The 22,133-nt window shown below is 38.3% G+C and overlaps 4 protein-coding genes across 6 annotated transcripts in view; 1 reads left to right on the forward strand and 3 right to left on the reverse strand.

The window, feature by feature from the left end:
- The window catches only part of LOC126631943 (uncharacterized), a 33,864-nt gene extending 30,764 nt beyond the window's left edge, over window positions 1-3,100 (reverse strand). The window contains exon 1 of one of the 2 annotated variants that reach the window (XM_050302157.1): window positions 2,236-3,100. The gene's annotated coding sequence lies outside the window, so the exon portion shown is untranslated. Of the gene's footprint in view, window positions 1-1,841 lie in introns of both variants that reach the window. The other variant, XM_050302158.1, reaches the window with a different exon arrangement.
- A 3,431-nt stretch (window positions 3,101-6,531) lies between these two features.
- On the reverse strand, window positions 6,532-9,347 carry LOC126631945 (protein SODIUM POTASSIUM ROOT DEFECTIVE 2-like). Its single transcript, XM_050302161.1, has 3 exons — window positions 8,751-9,347; window positions 7,723-7,798; window positions 6,532-6,931 (listed from the first exon to the last, which is right to left on the reverse strand). Exons 1-3 carry the CDS (start codon window positions 9,207-9,209, stop codon window positions 6,810-6,812), a joined length of 657 nt encoding a protein of 218 aa, XP_050158118.1. The 5' UTR covers window positions 9,210-9,347; the 3' UTR covers window positions 6,532-6,809.
- A 6,104-nt stretch (window positions 9,348-15,451) lies between these two features.
- Window positions 15,452-17,828, forward strand: LOC126631933 (F-box/kelch-repeat protein At1g22040-like). Its single transcript, XM_050302145.1, has 2 exons — window positions 15,452-15,587; window positions 16,066-17,828. Exon 2 carries the CDS (start codon window positions 16,135-16,137, stop codon window positions 17,563-17,565), a length of 1,431 nt encoding a protein of 476 aa, XP_050158102.1. The 5' UTR covers window positions 15,452-15,587; window positions 16,066-16,134; the 3' UTR covers window positions 17,566-17,828.
- Window positions 17,829-18,294: 466 nt separating this feature from the next.
- Window positions 18,295-21,336, reverse strand: LOC126631934 (aminotransferase ALD1, chloroplastic-like). Of its 2 annotated transcripts, XM_050302146.1 has the most exons (9): window positions 21,174-21,336; window positions 21,051-21,076; window positions 20,835-20,902; window positions 20,243-20,359; window positions 20,053-20,115; window positions 19,705-19,809; window positions 19,531-19,581; window positions 18,895-19,425; window positions 18,295-18,814 (listed from the first exon to the last, which is right to left on the reverse strand). In XM_050302146.1, exons 1-9 carry the CDS (start codon window positions 21,251-21,253, stop codon window positions 18,521-18,523), a joined length of 1,335 nt encoding a protein of 444 aa, XP_050158103.1. In that variant the 5' UTR covers window positions 21,254-21,336; the 3' UTR covers window positions 18,295-18,520. The 2 variants fall into 2 exon arrangements, with proteins under 2 accessions (XP_050158103.1, XP_050158104.1); XM_050302147.1 differs by lacking the exon at window positions 20,243-20,359.
- Between the last annotated feature and the right edge of the window lie 797 nt (window positions 21,337-22,133).

Here is a 22,133-nt window from a genome sequence, read left to right on the forward strand (position 1 = left end):
AGATCTTAGAAGTGCAAGAATGAAGCTTCTACTGGTGGAGATTCAAGTGTGCTTTGGAACTTAATGCCAGCCCTTATAAAAATCTGCACTCGACGGAGCTTCAGAAATCGAAGAGGCGCCTGCTCAGAAATCGAAGAGGCGTTTGCTTTCTCAAAAGCTGGGCTGCTTAGAGATCACGAGGGTTGATCTCAGAAATCGAAGAGGCGTTTGCTTTCTCAAAAGTTGGGCTGCTCAAAGACCACGAAGGCTGATCTCAGAAATCGAAGAGGCGCTCGCTTTCTCAAAAGCTGGGCTCCCCAGAGACCACGAGGGCCGATCTCAGAAATCGAAGAGGCACCTACTTTTCCAGCCTTGTCAGCACCTGTCACACGCACACTCAGCTTTGCGGAAATTATGGGCATTCTGTCGAAGACTTCTGGGGAAGTAGAAAACACATGAATCTTACTGTTCAATCACCCACTTCCCACACGCAACAATAGCTCATGGGTACCACAGAAAACTTTGCCAAAGTTCTCTGCCAAAGTTGAGCACGTGAAGCTTGCAGCTCCCACTACATCGCTCTGACCAAGAAGGGTAAAAGAATAGCAAAGAAACAGCACTAACAAAGTTTAGACCCATAAATTTTGAAGGTCTAGCTACCATATTATTACCCACAAGGGTAAAGGAACAGTACCACTGCTGGATAATTGGAAAGTCCCTGTGTGTCAACCTCTGTGCTTCGTGGCAAGGTAGACTAGCAAACATGCCCAACCTTTACTCATATTCGAGAAAACACTCCCAATAAGATTGCTTGCTCTAAAATCGAAGAGGCACCGTCCTCTGAATCTCGAGAGCCAGACTCCCAACATGACTACTTTCTTAAAAATAGAAGAGAGGGTAAAGGAATAGTACCATTGCTGGATAATTGGAAAGTCCCTGTGTGTCAACCTCTGTGCTTCGTGGCAAGGTAGACTAGCAAACATGCCCAACCTTTACTCACATTCGAGAAAACACTCCCAACAAGATTGCTTGCTCCAAAATCAAAGAGGCACCGCCCTCCGAATCTCGAGAGCCAGACTCCCAACATGATTACTTTCTCAAAAATCGAAGAGACACTGCTCCCCGAATCTTCGAGAGCCAGACCCCCAGCATGATTGCTTTCTCAAAAATCGATGAGGCATCGTTCTCCGAATCAATCGAAGAGGCGCTCGCTTTCTCAAAAGCTGGGCTGCTCAGAGACCACGAGGGCCGATCTCAGAAATCGAAGAGGCACCTACTTTTCTAGCCTTGTCAGCACCTGTCACACGCACACTCAGCTTTGCAGAAATTATGGGCATTCTGTCAAAGATTTCTGGTGAAGTAGAAAGCACATGAATCTTACTGTTCAATCACCTACTTCCCACACGCAACAATAGCTCATGGGTACCACAGATAAATTTGCCAAAGTTCTCTGCCAAAGTTGAGCACGTGAAGCTTGCAGCTCCCACTACATCGCTCTGACCAAGAAAGGTGAAAGAATAGCAAAGAAACAGCACTAACAAAGTTTAGACACATAAATTTTGAAGGTCTAGCTACCATATTATTACCCACAAGGGTAAAGGAACAGTACCACTGCTGGATAATTGGAAAGTCCCTGTGTGTCAACCTCTGTGCTTCGTGGCAAGGTAGACTAGCAAACATGCCCAACCTTTACTCACATTCGAGAAAACACTCCCAACAAGATTGCTTGCTCCAAAATCGAAGAGGCACCGTCCTCCGAATCTCGAGAGCCAGACTCCCAACATGACTACTTTCTCAAAATCGAAGAGAGGGTAAAGGAACAGTACCATTGCTGGATAATTGGAAAGTCCCTGTGTGTCAACCTTTGTGCTTCGTGGCAAGGTAGACTAGCAAACATGCCCAACCTTTACTCACATTCGAGACAACACTCCCAACAAGATTGCTTGCTCCAAAATCGAAGAGGCACCGCCCTCCGAATCTCGAGAGCCAGACTCCCAACATGATTACTTCCTCAAAAATCGAAGAGACACTGCTCTCCGAATCTCGAGAGCCAGACCCCTAGCATGATTGCTTTCTCAAAAATCGAAGAGGCATCGTTCTCCGAATCTCGAGAGCCAGATACCACAGACCACTTTTTCAAAGTGCTCTGACAGAGTTAAAACATGTGAAACTGGCAGCTCCCACTACCATGCTATGACCAAGCAGGGTAAAGGAATAGCATTACTACTTGTTAGGGAGACTCCTATATATGTCGACCCCCATCCCCAACGGACAGGCAGACCTGCAAAAATGCTCAACCCTTCATCATATCTGAGAGGGCACTCCCAACGAAGCCTTTCGAAATATTCAGCTTTCTTTCCCCCCGATAATACCTCTGCAAACAAGCTATACTAGAGCAAGAATATCTCATATCATCAGGGTTAAAAGCAAGAGTATCCCATATCATGCTTTTTCCCTGTCTTTTCCTTTGGCCTTGTTTTTACCTGCAAGACAAGGAGAAAGAGAGCAATCAGTCAGCACTTGGAATCAAGCTTCCAGCTAGGATCTGACTGCCTGGAACCCCTTACCTGATTACTTACCTGACATTGCTCTCGAGTACTCATCTTCAACATCTTATGTTTCCAGGGAAGATTCCGCATTTGCTTGAGGAACAGATAGGGCAAGTGTGAAGGATACAAGGAAGCATGTGGAGACAAGCGTAACAGCACACGTGCCGATACATCCATTACTCTGTCAAAAGCAAAAGTATCCCATATCAGCAGGGTGGAACGTACTCTAGATTTGATGGACTTGTTTTGACCCTCAAATTCTTCAGTCGGCCTTATACTCTGGAGGAAACCAGAAAACCCTCCAGCTCAGTTCAAGAATAAGCCTGTGGAAAGTTACTTCTTCAAAAGCAAAAGTATCTCATATCATCTCTTCTCATTTTTCTTCTCTTTATCCTTCATGCTGCTGCAAGATGGGGAGAAGGTGAACAATCAGTCGGAGCTCTGATTGCTTACCTTGTCTGTCACCTCTTTCAGCAGACCCCCTAGCTCGGCGACTTGGGGGACTCCTACTACATGGTTTGTATCGCGCTTGACCAAGCCTGAAACTACAAGTAAGCTTCAAGTGAAATTGATACATTACCTTGTGCATCTCCACCAGTTAAAGATACCACCCCTGGATGGAGGAAGAGTACTTCCAGAGAAGATGCCACATCTACCTATGAGACAGATAAGGCAAGTCAAGACGACTCCACACTCCGATACTTAGAAGTTTCGTGATTACGAGATCATTCTCCCACAATATTTCCTAATGTCATTTGTACTAAATCATTCACTTGTACTCACTAAAGGAGAGCTTGAACCTATGTACTTGTGTAAACCCTTCACAATTAATGAGAACTCTTCTATTCCGTGGACGTAGCCAATATGGGTGAACCACGCACATCTTATGTTTGCTTTCCTATCTCTATCCATTTATATACTTATCCACACTAATGACCGGAGCAATCTAGCGAAAATCACAAAAAGCGACCGTTTTCGCTACCTAGGATCTATCTTGCAAGAGAACGGAGAATTAGATGGAGATCTCAACCATAGAATACGAGCTGGATGGATGAAGTGTAAGAATGCATCCGGCGTGTTGTGTGACCGTCGTAGGCCACTGAAGCTCAAGGGAAAATTTTATAGGACGGCAATAAGGCCAGCAATGTTGTATGGCACAGAATGTTGGGCGGTGAAGCATCAACACGTACACAAAATGGGTGTAGCGGAGATGAGGATGCTTCGTGGGATGTGTGGGCACACGAGAAAGGATAAGATTGGGAATGAGGATATCCGAGGTAAAGTAGGAGTAGCCGAAATTGTAGGAAAGATGAGAGAAAATCGGCTCCGGTGATTTGGACATGTGCAAAGAAGGCCGAATGACGCTCCGGTTCGAAGATGTGACTACGGGACAGAGGTTCAGGGCCGAAGGGGTAGAGGAAGACCTAGGAAAACTTTGGAAGAGACTCTAAGAAAAGACTTAGAGTACTTGGATCTAACGGAGGACATGACACAAAACCGAGCGCAATGGCGTTCTAGGATTCATATAGCCGACCCCACTTAGTGGGAAAAGGCTTTGTTGTTGTTGTTGTAACAGAAATAAGAGGGCAATTTATATGGTACAAGTACATTGTTATAATGACATTTTGCGTGTCAACGAGAGCAAATATATAAGGACACATGAGAGAATTAACACATGCCCTTGTATTATACTAACCTAGAAGACCACCATGACAGTGTACTCGTGCTTAGAGGTGGATGCACATTGGGACCTAGGTGGTTCCAGGACCACCTGGAGTTCAAAAATATACATGTGAAGGTCTTCTAAAGACCCTCCGAATGTTTTGTACAATTCCATTTTTACTTACTAAGTACTTGATGTAATACATGCTAGGTATATCTCAACAAGTTACATGAACAATACTCGACAAATTATTTTGATATCACTCATTAAGCGTTCAACAAAATACCTAATTAATGAATAAACTGAATTTTTTTTTTTTTTTTTGCATGCTTCGTACTCTATTTCTATCTAAAAAACTTAGAACCACCCAAAATTCAAATCCTAAATATGCGAATGCTCGTGCTATACAAATCCTCTCCAAGACAAGAAATTAAAAGCATTGCAAGGTAAGACGACAGTTTATGATTCAACGCTGACCAAATTACACACTAATAAACAATATCACATCATATTATATATCATGCATATTTATAACACTACCTCGATGGTTGTTATGGAGAAAACGCGTTTTGTTTAGGAGTTACCGCTACTTAGCAATTTATTTTCTTCTTTCGCTGACCGTTTCTTCCTTAGACACGTTCCCTTAATCCATTTTTTAATGGTTGGATTATGATATAATTAAATATTATACAAAGATGGGATATGTTACTTTGTATATATTAGCCTTAACCCACATAACTCTTTTCCCATGCATTTCCAGAATCTTCACATAGCCATGAATACTTCTCTGCTAACTTCAAGCTACGAAAACCCTAGCACCAGTGCTGCAGCTGCTAACCCTAAACCTTTTTTAACTTGTCATGCACGCAAAGTCACTAAAATTACATGCAGAGCCACAAATAATTACGAGAGCGATAGTACTAATAGTACCAATTTCTACAAACTACTTAATTTGAGTCCGAATACTAACACGAGCAAAGACGAGATCAAGCGAGCTTACAGAAGCATGGCGCTTCGCTATCATCCAGATGTATGTCACGATCAACATTATTCCAATATTTCCACTGAACGATTTGTTCAACTGAACGAGGCTTACAAGACGCTATCGGATCCTCTGTTGCGCGACGAATATGATTACATGTTGGGTTTGAAAGATTATTGTAGGAGCAGCACCTTCAACATGGATAATTCTATTAGATATGATCGAGGTGCAGAAAATAGATGGCGCCAACAAATTCTTGAGTTGAACAGAAGGTCACAAAAGGAAGGATCATGGGCCAGCAGAATAAGGAGAGGTCGCGATATTTCAACTATGGACTAGTTATTCCATCTCCTACTCATTTCATTCATTCAATCACTTATTTCCTTTTTACTAAATTCTTGGACCAGTTCTGTACTGGTATAGTAGTGTTTTTTTTTTTTTCATTTCGTTTGATTAAATTGATTCTGGAAAATTATGGGGCCGATCTACTTCTTTACGATTTTTTTTTTCATATTCATATTAATACTAATATTCTTGAGATTTACAAGTCAATGTATTAATGTGTGAGCTGACCTTACATTACATTACAACAAATTAATTTACAACACAGTTTTGCCTACACTTTTGTTTCATATGGCATAGAAGATGATATATACATTTCATCTATATATATATATGAATGAAATTAAAATAGACTGTTCGAATCGTTGTAAAAGATTGTGCATTTGGCCTCACAAGTAGTCCGCATTTCTTATAAAAAATGGGAATCTATTTCCTTAACTCCTCACACACATCCCAACCCCTAGATACATATGGTAGACTAAGGAAGATCAGCTCGACAAGCACAAATACAACTACAAAGTCCACCTGGTGCAGATTTGGACTCGGTGCTACGACTTAGGCCCATGACCACCAATTTCCAAGAGAACGACATCAAAAGTGCAGCACATTACCATGTTGTGATTTATGGGGGTTTAAGCGAAAGACTTGCGATGTATTTGCAGAGTGCTCAAAGGAAAACTTTAATATTCTTACATTGTTACTTTTAAATTCTTTACTGTAACCTGAAAGTGATTTTCCAAAAACCAAATGCCTAGCTACCTCAATTGAGAGAGAATAAATGTCATTTGAAGACAACGGTCTATCACAATATTAAAGTTTACAAACTCAAATTTAGGGAATTTGGATGTTTAGAAGTGTTTATTTGGTTAGGATCGGTGCATAATATCAACCAAGATCTTTAGTCCGTTACATCTTTAGCTAATAAATTTTCAATCATATATCTAATCGCTTTTCACATAATCTATATTGTGAGCAGGTCCACTCATGAATTTTCATTTGCCAGAACAAAGATAAAATGAAGAAACAGTACAAATTGTGCTTCGATTGTCAAACCATGGTACATCATCACTTTCAATTCGTGACCACGAAAATAAAAGGAAAAAATGAAAAAGAAAAAAAATAACATGTCAATATCAATAGGGCCATAGCTCACATGATCAAATGTGCACCCACATTTGCGTCTTTTTATTTTTGGAAGACCTACCTCTTGGAGTACTTACCCTAAACAGAAGCTGATGACGTATATTAAAATCGACCCATTTTCCTTCTATCTAGGGTAACCTTTGAATGGGATTCAACCGGTTAATAACTCTGCCTTCTTCACTTTTGAAATGCTCTCCACGACTCCAACTGGTGAAACGTGTCCCCTAACAGTTACCATCTTTGTTTCTAGGTCTATACTGAATGATGTAACCCCTGGTATATATACAGAATTCCAAAAGTATCAATCATCAACTTTCATGTCATTTAGTTTCCAAAATTTTGTTTATAAATTTAGTCTCTCTAGCATTACCCTTCTTGAAAATGTTAAATAATAAATTGCAAGGATAAACAAAAAAGAAACAAAAATTGTTTAGTGAAAAGTACGCTCAGTCAACCGACTTTAGGAGATTTTAGTGTAATTTCTCGAATTTAAAAAAGTTTTGAAAAAACATGATAAATTTTAAAGGGTGTCAACTGAAATGGACGAGGATCCTATCTGGATCCTCTTTGTGGGGATCTGGAGGATCAATCAATTTGTAACTGTTCATTGTACATCGTGCGATCAATTTTCGTTAGGTACTGTTTATATTTAATTTTAAATAAAAAATTTTAAATGATTTATAACCGCATGATGTACGATGAACGGACATGATTGAATAATCCATTGGATCCCCACAAATAGAATCCAGATGGGATCCTAAAAGAAAATTAAACACAATACAATTAAGGAGGACCACTACAAAAAAATTTTAAAAATTCAAAAAATAAGGTCTCATCGCCTATAATTTTGCCTGACAACATTCTGTCAGGCAATGTTCGTCGCACAAAACACGTCACTTAAACATTTGCATGACGAAAGCAGAGGGTGTTGACCGACTTGGCCCGATTCGTTGGGCAAAATTTCGTCGACCAAATGGTAAATTTTGATGGTGACCCTAAGAAAAAAAAGTCTACATATTATTAATGTGATATTCATTTAAGATTGATAAAATATTAAAACGTACCTTCCATTTTAGAGAGATGTTTCTTCAATTTACTAGCACATCCATGGCAATGAATAGAAACTCTCATAACAACCACCTGCATATATATGTAACCAACACCTTAAACTACATCATCCCATAATTGGTTTCTTATAAACTTGTTTGACTACTGATTTACTTTTTGTTTTCTTTTCTTTTTTGGGCAGAAAGGAAAGTAATTATGGTTGTCAATACAAGTCAAGATTTGTGAGAAACGGGTCACAAGACTCACAACAACTTACCAATGACGTTGATATAATTACTTCATAACTTGCATTTCACCGCGTAGGATTGGTGTAAGGGTATTATTTTACAAAATGCTTTGATTATATAATCATTGGAACCATTCGTTAGGTCATCTGTATTAAGTGATGATGTAACTACCGTTAATATATAATGTCCTTAATGTTAAGTGATGATGTGGACAAATATAGAAACTTATTTTCAATAACACGTCATTTTTGGAGTTTTAAATCCGCAACATGGACCCCTATTAGCAAAGACAAACACTAAACTTGTCTTTTTAATAGAGGTCGGTTTAGGGATCTAGAGTTCTATAGATGAAGTGACAGTGAAACTCGCTTCAATACTTGTTCAGGTCATCAATTAATGTTGTAGACCTAATCGATGTTCAAGTTGTCATACGTTAGGTAATTATTCAGAATGTTTTGAAAATGTAAGACTAATTTAGAATTACCCATTAAAGTTGAGTAGTTATCAGTACTTAACTCTATATTATACTATCTACAGATCATATAGTCATTGTCACCCAAAAAACAAAAGAAGGAAAATAAAGTTCTTGTGGAGGGCCTGGCTTTACAGTCTATGGCTGCTTGCTTTCAATTCAGTACTGGATCTGACTGTGGGCCTAATCTATTTCAACTGATTGATTGAAGTCTGGGATAAAGGTATTTGAGAATTATTGCGGAAGATTAGACTGTCTAAGACTCTACAGTTGGAAAAATATTAAAAGTTGATGATGAAGTTTGCAAATAAATATGTCATTTTACCTGGAAGACATTGTCGGCGGATGACGACGGTGGTAGTAAATCTGTATCAGATGATGGTAGTTTTCGGGTCGACTTTGACATTGGCCGCTGATCATGGTGGTTAAGAATACTGCTGGTACTACCAGCGCTTCGTCTGCGACTGTGGTAGTGGGACGTCTCATGGCTATGAGCTGAAGGAGTAGTATCGAGGAGCCTGGAGTAGTAGTAGTGACCACCGCCGCCGCCGCCACCATTATTAGTACTAGTTGATCTTCTCATCATCATGTAATTCACATGGCCAGCACTGTGATTGTGGCGGACAATGGTAGCTGCAGCTGGTCTTGTCGGCGGTGGCACGATAACTGAGCGAGCATCAGACATGCACACCGCAGTTGCTGCTTGAGACTGGCACATGAAGCCCCTCATCATCATCTTTTTCTTCATCTTCTCCTTAGTACTGCTGCTGCTTTTCATGTTCATGATGATATATAATTGGTTGCTAATTAGTAACGCAAACTAAAAGAGAGAGAGAGAGAGAGAGAGAGAGGGTGTGTGTCTGTGTGTATGATAACTAAGTTCTGTAAAAGGTATCAGTGAATAATAATATAGATGAGAGATGCGCGGAGGAAAGAGAAAAACTTACATAACACTACTATACCGTCATATATTAAATATAACGTTTGTTTCCAACAAAATATAAACATATACGAACAAAATTTACCTGCACTTTATTTTATTAGCATAAAACTCTACCCAGCGGTAAACTGGGCATTCTTGGGAGGAAGGTGGGGATTAGGGATGAGAAAGGAGAAAGTACTGAAACATGCTGTCTTTATGGGAGGCTGTCTGCCCTCCTGTTTAGGTACCATTTTCAACCATTTTTATTTTGTGCGGTCACGATTAAGCCACGTTAACATTTTATATTAATTTTTTATCAAAATAATAAGATAAAAAATAATAAAAATATAAAATGTTGACGTGAATTAACCGTGATCGCATAAATAGAAATGACATTCAAACAAAAAGACAGACAATCTGCCTCTGTCTTTATGACTTAGCTAACAGAGTTTGGCAGGCATTGCACTGCAAGTCTGCAACTGCCTCTGCCAGACAGTGTAATTTTATTTCTAGTACTAAATGTGGCCTACTAGGCACTGTGTTTTGAATGACTTCACCATCCTGTCATTTTCTCGTTTAATGTACTTCACAATTCACTGTTTATCTTAAGTTGTATATATATTTCGGGATTTTTTTAAGTGCTCCATATCCATAGTATAGTTTTCTGAATATTTTAACTATTAATTTTTTTTTTTTAAATACAAAAATTAAAATTTAACGTTTATAACATCTGAAGTATCAGATACCCTAGAATACTCAAAAAAATTTGTCATATCTCTATAGAGCTAGATGACTATTTCCTACATCGATCCAATACCCACATATCACGTATCCTTGCTGTGTAAACGTACCACATCCTCACTAAATGCTACCTGCATCAAAACCAAAATGGGCCTAGATTGATGACTACATATGGAATGGAAAGGTAAGCTAGTTACAGCCAACCCTAGGACAAACATTCTATGGTGCTCTAGCATACTATATTTAGGGATTGTTAACCGTTTTAAATATTTATTTTTGTATTTTTGAACAAAGTTCTAATGGTTAAAAAATCCGAGCACCACAGATAATCTCAACCGTAGTAGGTATCATTACCTTCTTTACTTCATAATACGTGCAAAGTTCTAATGGTTAACAAGTGACTACTGTCATTTAGTACTATAGTTTAGTGATATTTCTCTTCACTTGTGAGTGAGAGGTCTTAGGTTTAATTTTCATCAAAGGCGATTTTGAACAAAATTATTGCTAACCCATTGTGAGGCCTAAGCCCACCCCTCATCTTTAGTGTAGATAATATTGTTTGTTAAAAAAAAAGTGACTACTGAAAGTATAAGCATAATCTCGACCTAGTAAATATTAATTTTTGTATTTTTTAACAAAGTTCTGCTGAAAGCATAATATCAACCCCTGTGACAACTTAGTTTGCAAATTAAATATACGTGTGCTATCGGAGCAGTCAAAATACTTACCTTCAATCTGGATAAAGAAATTTAAAATTTCTATAAGGGCATGTCTGTAATTGTATTACAAAAAGATTTTCGAAAAACCGTTTTGTAAAATGAAGACGACAATTAGAGTTTTTATGGGAAAATATGTATATATGGTAGTTTAATCTGAGAATAATTTTATGAGAGAGTAACATTAACAACGTGTCTAGTATCAAAACCTAAAATGGAAAAAATTAACGAATTTTATGACGCTTAGCATCGTGAAGGGAAGAGGATGACGCATATGCGTCATGTACATTAAAATCTTTAGTAGTGGTTGGTTGCAATCGTTTTGTAATATAAATTTTAGCACAGATGCGCTTGTAGTGCGGATGGTGGTTGCAATGGCGGTGGTTCGGGGCAGTGTGCAGAGATGACACGCAAAAAGGAGGGAAGGGGGTTGGTGGTGGTGATGGAAATGGTGGTTGGGAGATAGTGGGTGTGAACACAAAACCTTTTCAACCTCATTAAATAAGGACATGTCTTCTCTGCCCTCCCAGTTCCCATACACTCTCATTCCCTCTTATTTGTGCAGTCACGCTTAAGCCACGTCAACATTTTATATTACTATTTTTTTTTGTCTTATTATCCCTATAAAAAAATTAATATAAAATGTTGATGTGACTTAACTGTGACTACACAAAATAGGAGGGGATGGGCAGGGCCAGCCCTGAGAATTTGGGGGCCCTAGGTGAGCTTTCGAAGTGGGGCCCTAAAATTCTCTGATCTCCATTTCTTTGTATATTGATGTGTATAAAAAATATTTCGCTAAATACATAAAAATTTCTATTTTCACATCAAATATCATTAAAAATTAATATCAAAAGAAGATAAATATACAAACATTATTTAAACATTGAACGATTCACATTTTTAGACACAAATGTACTAAATGTTTGCAGTCAAGACTTTAAGATTTAGAGTGAAGAACAATAAAACTTGATGATCAAGACAGTAAATAACAATAAAACTTGATTGATGAGTATAATAAATTCAACGCCAATTGTTTCTCTTGTGTTTTTTTAAGAAGTTATTGAAAAGAAAATATAAAATTCAAAGTTTTGATTACCTTAAAGTACAATCTTTAAGACCATATGATAGTTAGTTTAAACATTCAATAGAAATTGAGAGAATGAGAAGTTGGTTTAAAAATTCGATAGAAATGGAGAGAATGAGAAGTTGGAAGAAAAAAGATTGCAAAGAGACTTGAGTTTTATAACTTCATATGCATTTGGACAGATGGATTGGCAGTAAATTTGAAAAATAAGAAAAATTAAGAAAAATCTAATGACTGAAAGGCAAATTCGTGTTTTGAACTCAACATCCCAAAGAAGAATGAAGCCAACATTTCCACTGACTAACAAATGAATTATGATATTTCTTACTTCTTTTTTTTTGTATTTATATGTTAATTACAGGATATAAAAAAATTTTTGGGACCCTTCCGAAGTGGGGGCCCTAGGCGGGTGCCTACTTGGGCTACCGTCAGGGCCGGCCTTGGGGATGAGAGTGTATGGGAACTGGGAGGGCAGAGAAGTCGGGTCCATTAAATAATGCAACCGTGACAGACTAGCATATAAGGACCTCTTGAAGAAGTCCGCAAACAACGAATGAGGTGGAGACATAAGTTAAGACGTGGATTGCGTTACAGGGAATCAGATGAATTTGGACTCGAGTCGAGCGCACTACAACTAATATGCTCAGCTCGAACCCTTTCCGAGCGTTCAGATCGAGTGACGGACTGGATAAAAAAAGGACGTGCGTCACTATGGTAAATTGAATCGCGCCAATATATATTGAATTTTTAAGAGTAAATTGTGGCTATGGTCCTTTAACTTTAACTCAATTGGAGCAATGGTCCCTTAACTAAAAATTCATTACCATTGGTCTCTCAACTTTAATTCAACTGAAGAAATGGTCCCTTAACTTTAACTCAATTGTAGCAATGGTCCTTCCAACATAACTCGTTTTGACAAAAAAATTGACGTAGTTGACGAAAATGACCATAATTACACACTTTGATGAGTTGAGGGACTCTAATTGTATAAATAGTCATTCCAACATAACTTATTTTGACAAAATTTTGATGAAATTGATGAAAATGACTATAACTACACATTTTGATAAGTTGAAGGACCAATGGTAATAGATTTTTAGTTGAGAGACCATTACTCTAATTTGATTAAAATAGAGAGACCATTGCTACAATTTACTCAATTTTTAATGTGCATTGGCTCATGCCAACATGATCTAAACTCAACATACATTGAATCCTTATGGTACATTGACTCACGTCAACATGACTTGACGACGTTTCAACACAAAGTCTTAAAAGACGAGTCTAGTTAGATGTCAACTCCATGCTACGTGTAGATTATACTTAACCTAAAAGTTTATCAACATTTTCCCTTAATCACTTAAGTTATAAGTGATTTCTACACCCTCATTAAACTACTTTATAGAGTTTTCGAGAGGAGGATGTCATTAGCACTTCAAATTTATAAAAACACGAGAAAATTCTCTTTTGAATTGAGACGAGTGCACGATAACATTTTTAGAGTGCGAACAAAACCAAATTTTAGTTTGTACTTGGGTTAAAATTATCCTAAAGAAATGTAAGCAGATTATTTCGTAACCTAAGGCCATCTCCAACTGACCTGGCCAAAGGGCCATAGGCCAAAATATAGCCCATTTTGACACGAAAATTGTCTCTAACCGAGGGCTAGGCCAAAGGGCTTGTGAACTCCATCAGGCCATAATTCATCCACCAGCCCGATTGCAACAGTCTAAACCCATTCCAACGGTAACCTGACGTCAACATGATGCTAGCTAGCAACGGCTAGCTGACGTCAGGTTATCGTTGGAATTTGAATTTTTTTTTTTGACGAAATTTAAAATAAATAAAAAAAAATTATAATATTTTTTCCTATAAATACCTAAGTCATTTCTACACCATTTCTTATATCATTTTCACCATTCCATACCATATTACTTCATTTTAATATGTCCGAAAACTTTATTTTAATATAATAATTTAATTCAATTAACCATATTAATTCCATTAATATAATAAATTATTATGGGGGCTAAATACTCCCCTTCGATTGGAGATGGATTTTTTGTAAACGGGCTATGTTTTGGCCTATGGCCCTCTTAGTTGGAAATGATATATAAATATGGTCTGACATTATTCATTAAAAATAATTTCTTACTGGGCTATTAGGGCTAAATATGGTCTTTTGACCCCTTTTCAATTAGGCCTTCTCCAACTGACTCGACCAAAGGGTTATAGGCAAAAAAATAGCTAGTTTTGACGCGAAAACCGTCTCCAACCGAGAGCTAAGCCAAAGGGCTTGTGGGCCCCACCAGGGCAGCGGGCTGGCCATAATCAGCCAGCTAGCCTGATTCCCCTAGCCCAAACACATGCTACCTGATGTCATGTTACTGTTGGATTTTTTTTTTTAAGATGAAATTAAAAAAAAATTCTAATTTTTTTCTTCTATAAATACCTAAGTCATTTCTACACGATTTCTCACATCATTTTCACCATTCCATACTATCTTACCTCATTTTATTTCAATTCTACACCAATTTTTCACATCCTTTTCAATATATAAAGATAAAAATCCGGATGCTTATTCATTTAGCGACAAATGACACTCAAAATATGTCTTAAAATCTTATTTTAATATGGTAATTTAATTCAATTAACCATATTAATTCAATTAAAATAATAAATTATTGAAAGGGCTAAAAAATAGCCCCATTCGCTTGGAGATGAGTTTTATTGTCAAACGGACTATATTTTGGCCTATACCCCTTTGACCCCTTGTTTGAAGATGGTACTCCAACCGAAAGGAGGGTCGAAAATAGTCCGAAAATCGTATCCAACCGTGGGATAGGGCAAAGGGCTGTGGAATCTGAGAGGGCCTCACGGAATCGGAAATGGCTAAAGGGCTAGAGGGCTAGCCACTTCTAGCCAGCCAGCCAGCCCTGGGCTGGCCAGAATTTTTTTAAATGTGTCGGATTTCCTGTCGGTTATAACCGACAGGATTTCTTAAGAAAAAATTCAAATGCAACGGCTAGTTGATTAACCTTTGCATTTGAATTTTTTTTTTACAATTTTATTATTATTATTTTTTTACAAAATTTTTCATATAACTTATATTTTTTCCTATAACTTTTATTTTACAAAATTTGTTTCATATTTTTTTTAAATTCCATTTTTTCCTATAACTTCTATTTCCCAAAATTTGTTTCATTTTATTTTAAATTCTTTTTTTTTCCTATAACTTCTATTTCACAAAATTTGTTTCACTTATCCGTTGGATTTGAATTTAAGTTGTAGTTTTTAAATAATAAATTATGTTTGGCCTTATGGACTTCGGTTGAAGACAGTTTTTTATGATAGGGCTAAAACGAGCTCTCTGGCCCTCTAGCCCTCGGTCGGAGACAGAGGCAAATATGGTCATGTGCTGTTCATTAAAATATTAATATCTTGAAGGATCTTGGAGAGACAGAGGGCTAAAACGAGCCATTTGACCAGTCATCGGTTGGAGCAACGGTGGAGACATAAGCTAAAGAGCTGGACCGCGTTGCAGGGAATCAGATATGTTTCGTGGCGCACGCAAACAAAGAGACAAAACAAAGCAAAACAGAAGAGGGAGAAGAAACTGAGGGTTTCCAGTGACTTTTGCTTCACCTCACTATTAAGCTTGGGGTTGGAGGGAAGCACCCAGATTCCATTTCCCAGGTGATCCACCGCTCTCGATTCCCTTTCTCCTTTTTATTTATTTGATTTTTTTTTAATTTTTCTTCCAATTTTGTTGATTGTGTGAAGTGAAACGATTGAATTTTGATTCCAATTGCATCAAATTTTTTACTTTAGTTGGTGTCCGAGAAAAATTGGGGCAAACAAAAAGGATTGGGAATTTGTGAATTTGTTTGCGAATTTCGGCCTGAAAATTTGATCTTGTGAACCATTTTTCGGCCTGAAAAATCTTAACAACCATTGATATTGTCAACGGAAATATATCTTACATACATTAAGCTGACCTGTATGCCGGAAATCGGCACTTTCGATGATTTGGTGTCTTGAATTCAACGTGGCAATTTAGTGTTTTAAGGTCAAATTTTCATTTATCTGCATTGCATTTTGTTACTTACGATTATTGGCATTCGATATTGATTCTCGATTTCTCATGCCAAAGTTTTTTTATTTGTTTGTTCAGCGTGCTTGTAGTTGTAGATATATAGGATTGGTAAAACTGTAATTGAAGAGGTTGAAGGAAGGTACTCTAATGGGGGGTATATTGAGCTTGAACCATTCCAAGGCTAGGGTCGGTGAACCGTCTCAAGATTTACGTAGTGCATCTTGCAAGAGACCGAGGTTGTCCCCAAGCTTTTATGACGAAAATCCGAGATTGATTCCCTTTCTTCCTGACGAGATATCTATTCAGATTCTTGCTAGAATTCCTAGGATCCACTATATGAAGCTCAAGTCTGTTTCGAGGACCTGGAAAGCCACCGTTACAAGTGCTGAACTCTTCTCTTTGAGAAAAGAGCTAGGAACAAAGGAGGAATGGCTCTACATGTTAACAAAGGTCCAAAATGATAAGCTCATATGGTATGCACTTGATCCTATGGCCGGAAGATGGCAAAGGTTGCCACCTATGCCTAATGTTACTCTGGAAGATGAATCTAGGAAAGGTTTAACTGGCCAGAGAATGTGGAATATGGCAGGCTCCAGTATCAGAATTGCGGATGCCGTCATGGGTTGGCTTGGGAGGAAGGATTCACTGGATCGAATGCCTTTTTGTGGTTGCTCTATTGGGGCTATTGATGGCTGCCTCTATGTGCTAGGGGGATTTTCCAAGGCTTCGGCCCTGAGATGCACATGGCGGTACAATCCAGTTAAAAATACTTGGAGTGAATCAAGTCCAATGTCAATTGGTAGAGCTTATTGTAAAACCGGCATCTTAAACAATAAGCTTTATGTTGTTGGAGGTGTTACAAGGGGTCATGGTGGATTGACCCCTCTTCAATCAGCTGAAGTATTTGATCCAAAAACAGGTGTGTGGTCTCAAGTACCAAGCATGCCTTTTATGAAAGCTCAGGTGTTACCAACTGCATTTTTGGCTGATCTGCTGAAGCCTATTGCTACTGGAATGACTTCATACAGGGGAAGGTTGTTTGTTCCCCAGAGTTTGTACTGCTGGCCATTTTTTGTTGATGTTGGAGGAGAGGTTTATGATCCAGAGGCAAATTCATGGGTTGAAATGCCAATTGGTATGGGCGAGGGTTGGCCTGCGAGGCAGGCAGGGACGAAAATGAGTGTCACAGTTGATGGTGAATTGTATGCACTGGATCCTTCTAGTTCTCTTGACAGTGCAAAGATCAAGGTATACGATTACCAAGCTGATGCCTGGAAGGTTGTTGCAGAAGATGTTCCAATTCGTGACTTCACTGAATCAGAGTCTCCCTATTTGCTTGCTGGATTGCTGGGGAAGCTTCATGTAATCACAAAGGATGCAAATCACAAAATTGCTGTTCTGCAGGCTTCGGTGCAGGACCATTTTGCGTCAAGCTCAGTAGCTTCATCCTCATCACACAATGACCCCCATGAAGATGTTGAACGACCAGCAGAATCAGAACGAGATCTCTGGAAAGTAATTGCCACAAGAAGTGCACGGGCTGCTGACCTGGTTAGTTGTCTAGTCCTTGATGTTTGATGTTTTGGATTCCCTTAAGATTTTGAATATGGCTCAAGACTTGAAAAATGTTTCGGTTGATGTAATCACTGTAAGCTATCTTACTCTTTTGTTCTGTCGAAGTTTGAAACTAGTATCAGTGCATTGTGATAGCTCTTTACTGATGTAATCATTCTATATTTGACCGTTGTGTTCAAAATTATAAAGGTTCAGGGTATAGTGTATATAAGACCTGCTGTCTCAAGCTATTTTCTTTCCCGTTCAATGAATTTGTTTTGACTTAATTTCCCCAGACCTGCAGTTAGTTCAATTATCTCTAGGCTGCATTAAAAACACATTTTTAGCATTTTCTTTATCTTGATAGCGGTGCATCGGATTGTTGATGCATTTCTACTGACGTAGATTGTAAAGTTATTTAAGAAATACTTTATTTTGAGGTGCAGACCTTCATCCCCTGGCATATATCGTGAGTTGAAGTGATGTGGCCAGTAATTAAAATGGTGAGTGACATAAATATGTCAGCAAATCTTCGTAACATTTTCTTAGAGAAACAATATATGTGGTTTTAGTTGTTCATATCAGTCGGTTTCTTTTGTACGAAAGTAGGTAATGAATATTTTTGTCAAAGTTTTGCTTAACCATGTGCCTCGTTCCTTTGAGATTGATTGCTCTACTTCTGTGACAAGACTGTTTAATTCAAGGGTAACTGTAGCCAAGCAACTTAATATTTAGAAAAGCCCACACACACTCTCAAAGACATATGTAACTTTAACATTAGATAGAAAATACGATAAATCACATTCTCATGCAACTTTTTGCCCGTGCCACGAATCATTATTGGTTTAGTAATTATTCCCTCTTATAAAATGAACCCTCTAAGTTGTAACGTCGAACATCTAGTGGGCCTAGCCATCCCAATGGCGCTGTGCATACTTATTGTGAATAGATGAAGTGAGAAATAGGGTGTTCCTAATTCCTATAGAAATAGGGTTTTAAGCCTAGCTGCGGCCTCTAGGATACACTCTCTGTGGCCAAAAGCACTAATTCTCAGGAACCCTTCACCCGACGGACCAAATCCAGATCCCGGAACTGTAATTATGTGTGTTTCCTCAAGAATGTCTTTGCATACATCCCAAGAAATTGAACCTGGAAAGTGCACCCAAATGTAGGGAGCATTTGCACCGCCGTATACTTGTAAACCAACAGAAGCCAGTGCTTCACCCAGTATATTTGCATTCTCCATGTAGTAGTCAACCAGAGAATTCACAGCCTGAAACCGCAAAATGTGAATTTGCAGACATGTACCTTGTTTGGAAGTTATTTATTTATTTTGTATATATAAAGGTTTACCTTGAAGCCCTGCGAGGAAAGACAGGCGAGTCCACCAGCTTGAGCAACATTGGACGCCCCATTGAAGCAAGTGCAGACAATGCGATTAAAGTCATGTATAACAGGAAATCCATTTGAGTATAAGAGCTCGTCAGGCACAACTGTCCAGCCTAGACGGACACCGGTGAAGCCAGCAAACTTGGAGAATGATGATATTTCGATTGCAACCTGTCTAGAACCAGGGATTTCAAAAATGGAACGAGGGCAGCGATCATCTTGTACATAAGACGAATAAGCAGAGTCGAAGATGATAATGGATCCATTGTCCCTGGCAAACTTGACAAGAAGCTCCAATTGCTTCCTGGTTGCTGCATGACCAGTGGGGTTGTTTGGAGAGCAGAAGAAGATAACATCTGCTCTTGGAGTGGTTGCCAAGTCGGGAAAGAAGTTATTTTCGGGTCCACAGTTCATGTACTCAATGCTCCCGTACCTCCCGCCATCGCCCTTAAGATCTCCAGCCTGACCTATTATCACACTCGAGTCGATGTAAGCCTGCCAGTGCCATGTATCGGATCAGGTACCATTCGTTCATTCTTCCTTCGGAATAATTCAACTACGCATTCGTTGATTGTCAACAAGATTAACATAACAACTTACCGGAAAGGATGGATCCTGCACGGCTATGGTCACTTTGGAGCCCAGCAGCAACTGTAACACACAAACAATTCAATGATTCATAAATTTGTATTACTGCAATGCCCTTTGCTTCTAGCGTTGAACGGAATATGGTAACGAGCTTTCATCCACCGAACTTAAATGGTGATCGAGTACCTGAAGCCGAGTAATGTCACACTGCGCTCCATCGGATACGAAAACTTCTGTGTCTTTTATCTGCAGATCTTTATAGAAGGCTTTTACAATTGCCTTCCGCAATGCCTATATGTAGATATATACACAATTTAGGTAATTAGCAAGCGTGCGCGCAAACGTATATGTATAGAGTGAGACAAAAAGGAGCAACGTTTTCTCGTTAGACTTATATTTGACTCTAGTAAAAACTAACGTACCAATATTTGAGATTCACAATCTGAAAAGAGAACAACGGTCGGCGCCCGGGGCCGGAAAGCAAAAGAAAAAATGGTGAATGCAAGCAAGCAGTTTAGGGTATTAGTATAGTACCTTGTGGCCTTGCTCAGGTCCATACCCTGTATAGCCATCAGCGGTGGAAAGGGCATTTGCATACTGCAAAAACACCAAAAACCCCTAAAATATTAGGACATTGAAAATAAAGTCCACCCAAATCTTTTCTTTTCTTTTCTTATTGCTCCTCCTCTTCTGTAATCTGTATGATTCAGTGGAAATTACTAACATTAGCCATGGTCGACGTGATGATTTCGGGCACTGGTTCCGTTGTGTCGCCGATTCCGAGGCTTATCAACTTTGCATTCGGGTACTTCTCTATGTGTTCAAGTTCCAGCCTTGAAATCTAAATTTATACATACATATACATGTGTGTATATATTGTTAGCATGAAATTCTGACCGATGCAGTGTTTAAATATCGGTATCGGTAGAAATACCATACGCAAATTTGTAGAAATATCGAAGAATATATTGATACTGATATCTGGTTATCTTTGATAAAAATGATAGAAATTTGCTAAAAAACGTGGACATTTAGAATGAAATTGTAGGGAATCTCATATGATAGTTTGTCGATACTTGACCGATATGTCGAAAATATATACGAAATATGTTGATTTTAGCTGAAATTTAAGAGTATCCGATATCTTATAAAGTTTAGACTTCACCCCTTTTTCATATATTTGTCTAATTTTTTGTTTTTATATTTCTAAGAAAATATCGACCGTGTCGAAAGAATTTAAACCACTAAACTAGTGTATTTAGTAACTAATCCAATTGCCAAAATTAACAAGACTGAATGAAATAACATGAAACCACCTCAGGAAACAAATAGCCATTCCGCAGCTTCTCCATGTTTGCATTGCGAGGTACCTTCGTACGACAACCTGATTTTACAGCAGTTCATATTCGTGATCAGTTTCTGAAACTTCGGTCTGACAGTTGAGATAGATGTAAAGATTGAACAATCATAGTATGATACAAGGTGTGTGTGGAACAGATAATCGCGTAGTGTATAAATCGTAAAGTTCATACCAAATCGCTCCTTTTCGATCTTGAAACTGCGTAATAACAAAAAAAATGACAAACAAAAGAAAGGTTAAGTATTTGTGAATGCAGAAAAGTGAGTGATAGATAAAAGCTCAAAGAGCAATGCACCTGCAGGCCTGAATTCTCATCACAGGCTGCAATGTCATGGCAGCGGACATTGATGTCAAACTTGTAGGAAACTTGTACATTTTGGATTTGGATTACTGATTGCTCCAGTCAAACTTATAGTGAAATATGTGTTTACCAGAAACATAGTCTATCTAAAATTTTGACGTATATTTATATGGCAAAGGAGGTGACTAGAGCAGGAAAGCCTGCAGCAGTCTGCAGTCCTCATAAGCAATGACATGTGAGATCCATTGGTTCACACCACATTTCAACATCATCCATTATTTGTACGTACTCCTTCACACCCATACATATATGTGTGTGTGACTATGTATTATAACAGAAGATAGGATGTATTATAACAGAAGATAGGATTAAGAACGAGGATATCCGAGGTAAAGTAGGAGTGGTCGCAATTGAAGATAAGATGAGAGAAAATCAGTTTAAGTGGTTTGGACACGTGAACCGAAGACCTACAGATGTTGCGGTTAGAAGATAGGGTTACGAGACAGAGACTCAGGACAAAAAAGAGTAGAGGAAGATTCAGAAAGACTTTAAAAAAAGATATGGAGTACTTGGAGTTAAGGGAAGAAATGGGGCAAAACCGAATTGCAGTGACGTTCTAAGATGTATACAGCCGATCCCACTTTGTGTAATAAGGTTGGTTGTTGTTGTTGTACATATTATAACATAACAATAAAAAATCTATTTTCCACACCACACATAACAATACAAAATCTATTTTCCACATACAAAATCTATTTTCCACACCACCAACCACCAAAATTCCTGTTATTCCACAACTTTCTGCAGTGACCATATGGAAATTGACCTGTATAATGCATGGAAAGTGCATTTGAGGTTCTTTCCTTGATATTTACGTTGATCAGTTGTCTTTTTATTTAAGAGAAGATGAAGATGAAGAAATTTAAAAACTCTCAGTGCCAGTCAAAGCGTACG

This window comes from Malus sylvestris, chromosome 8 (genome assembly GCF_916048215.2).
Source record: "Malus sylvestris chromosome 8, drMalSylv7.2, whole genome shotgun sequence".
NCBI lineage: Eukaryota > Viridiplantae > Streptophyta > Magnoliopsida > Rosales > Rosaceae > Malus > Malus sylvestris.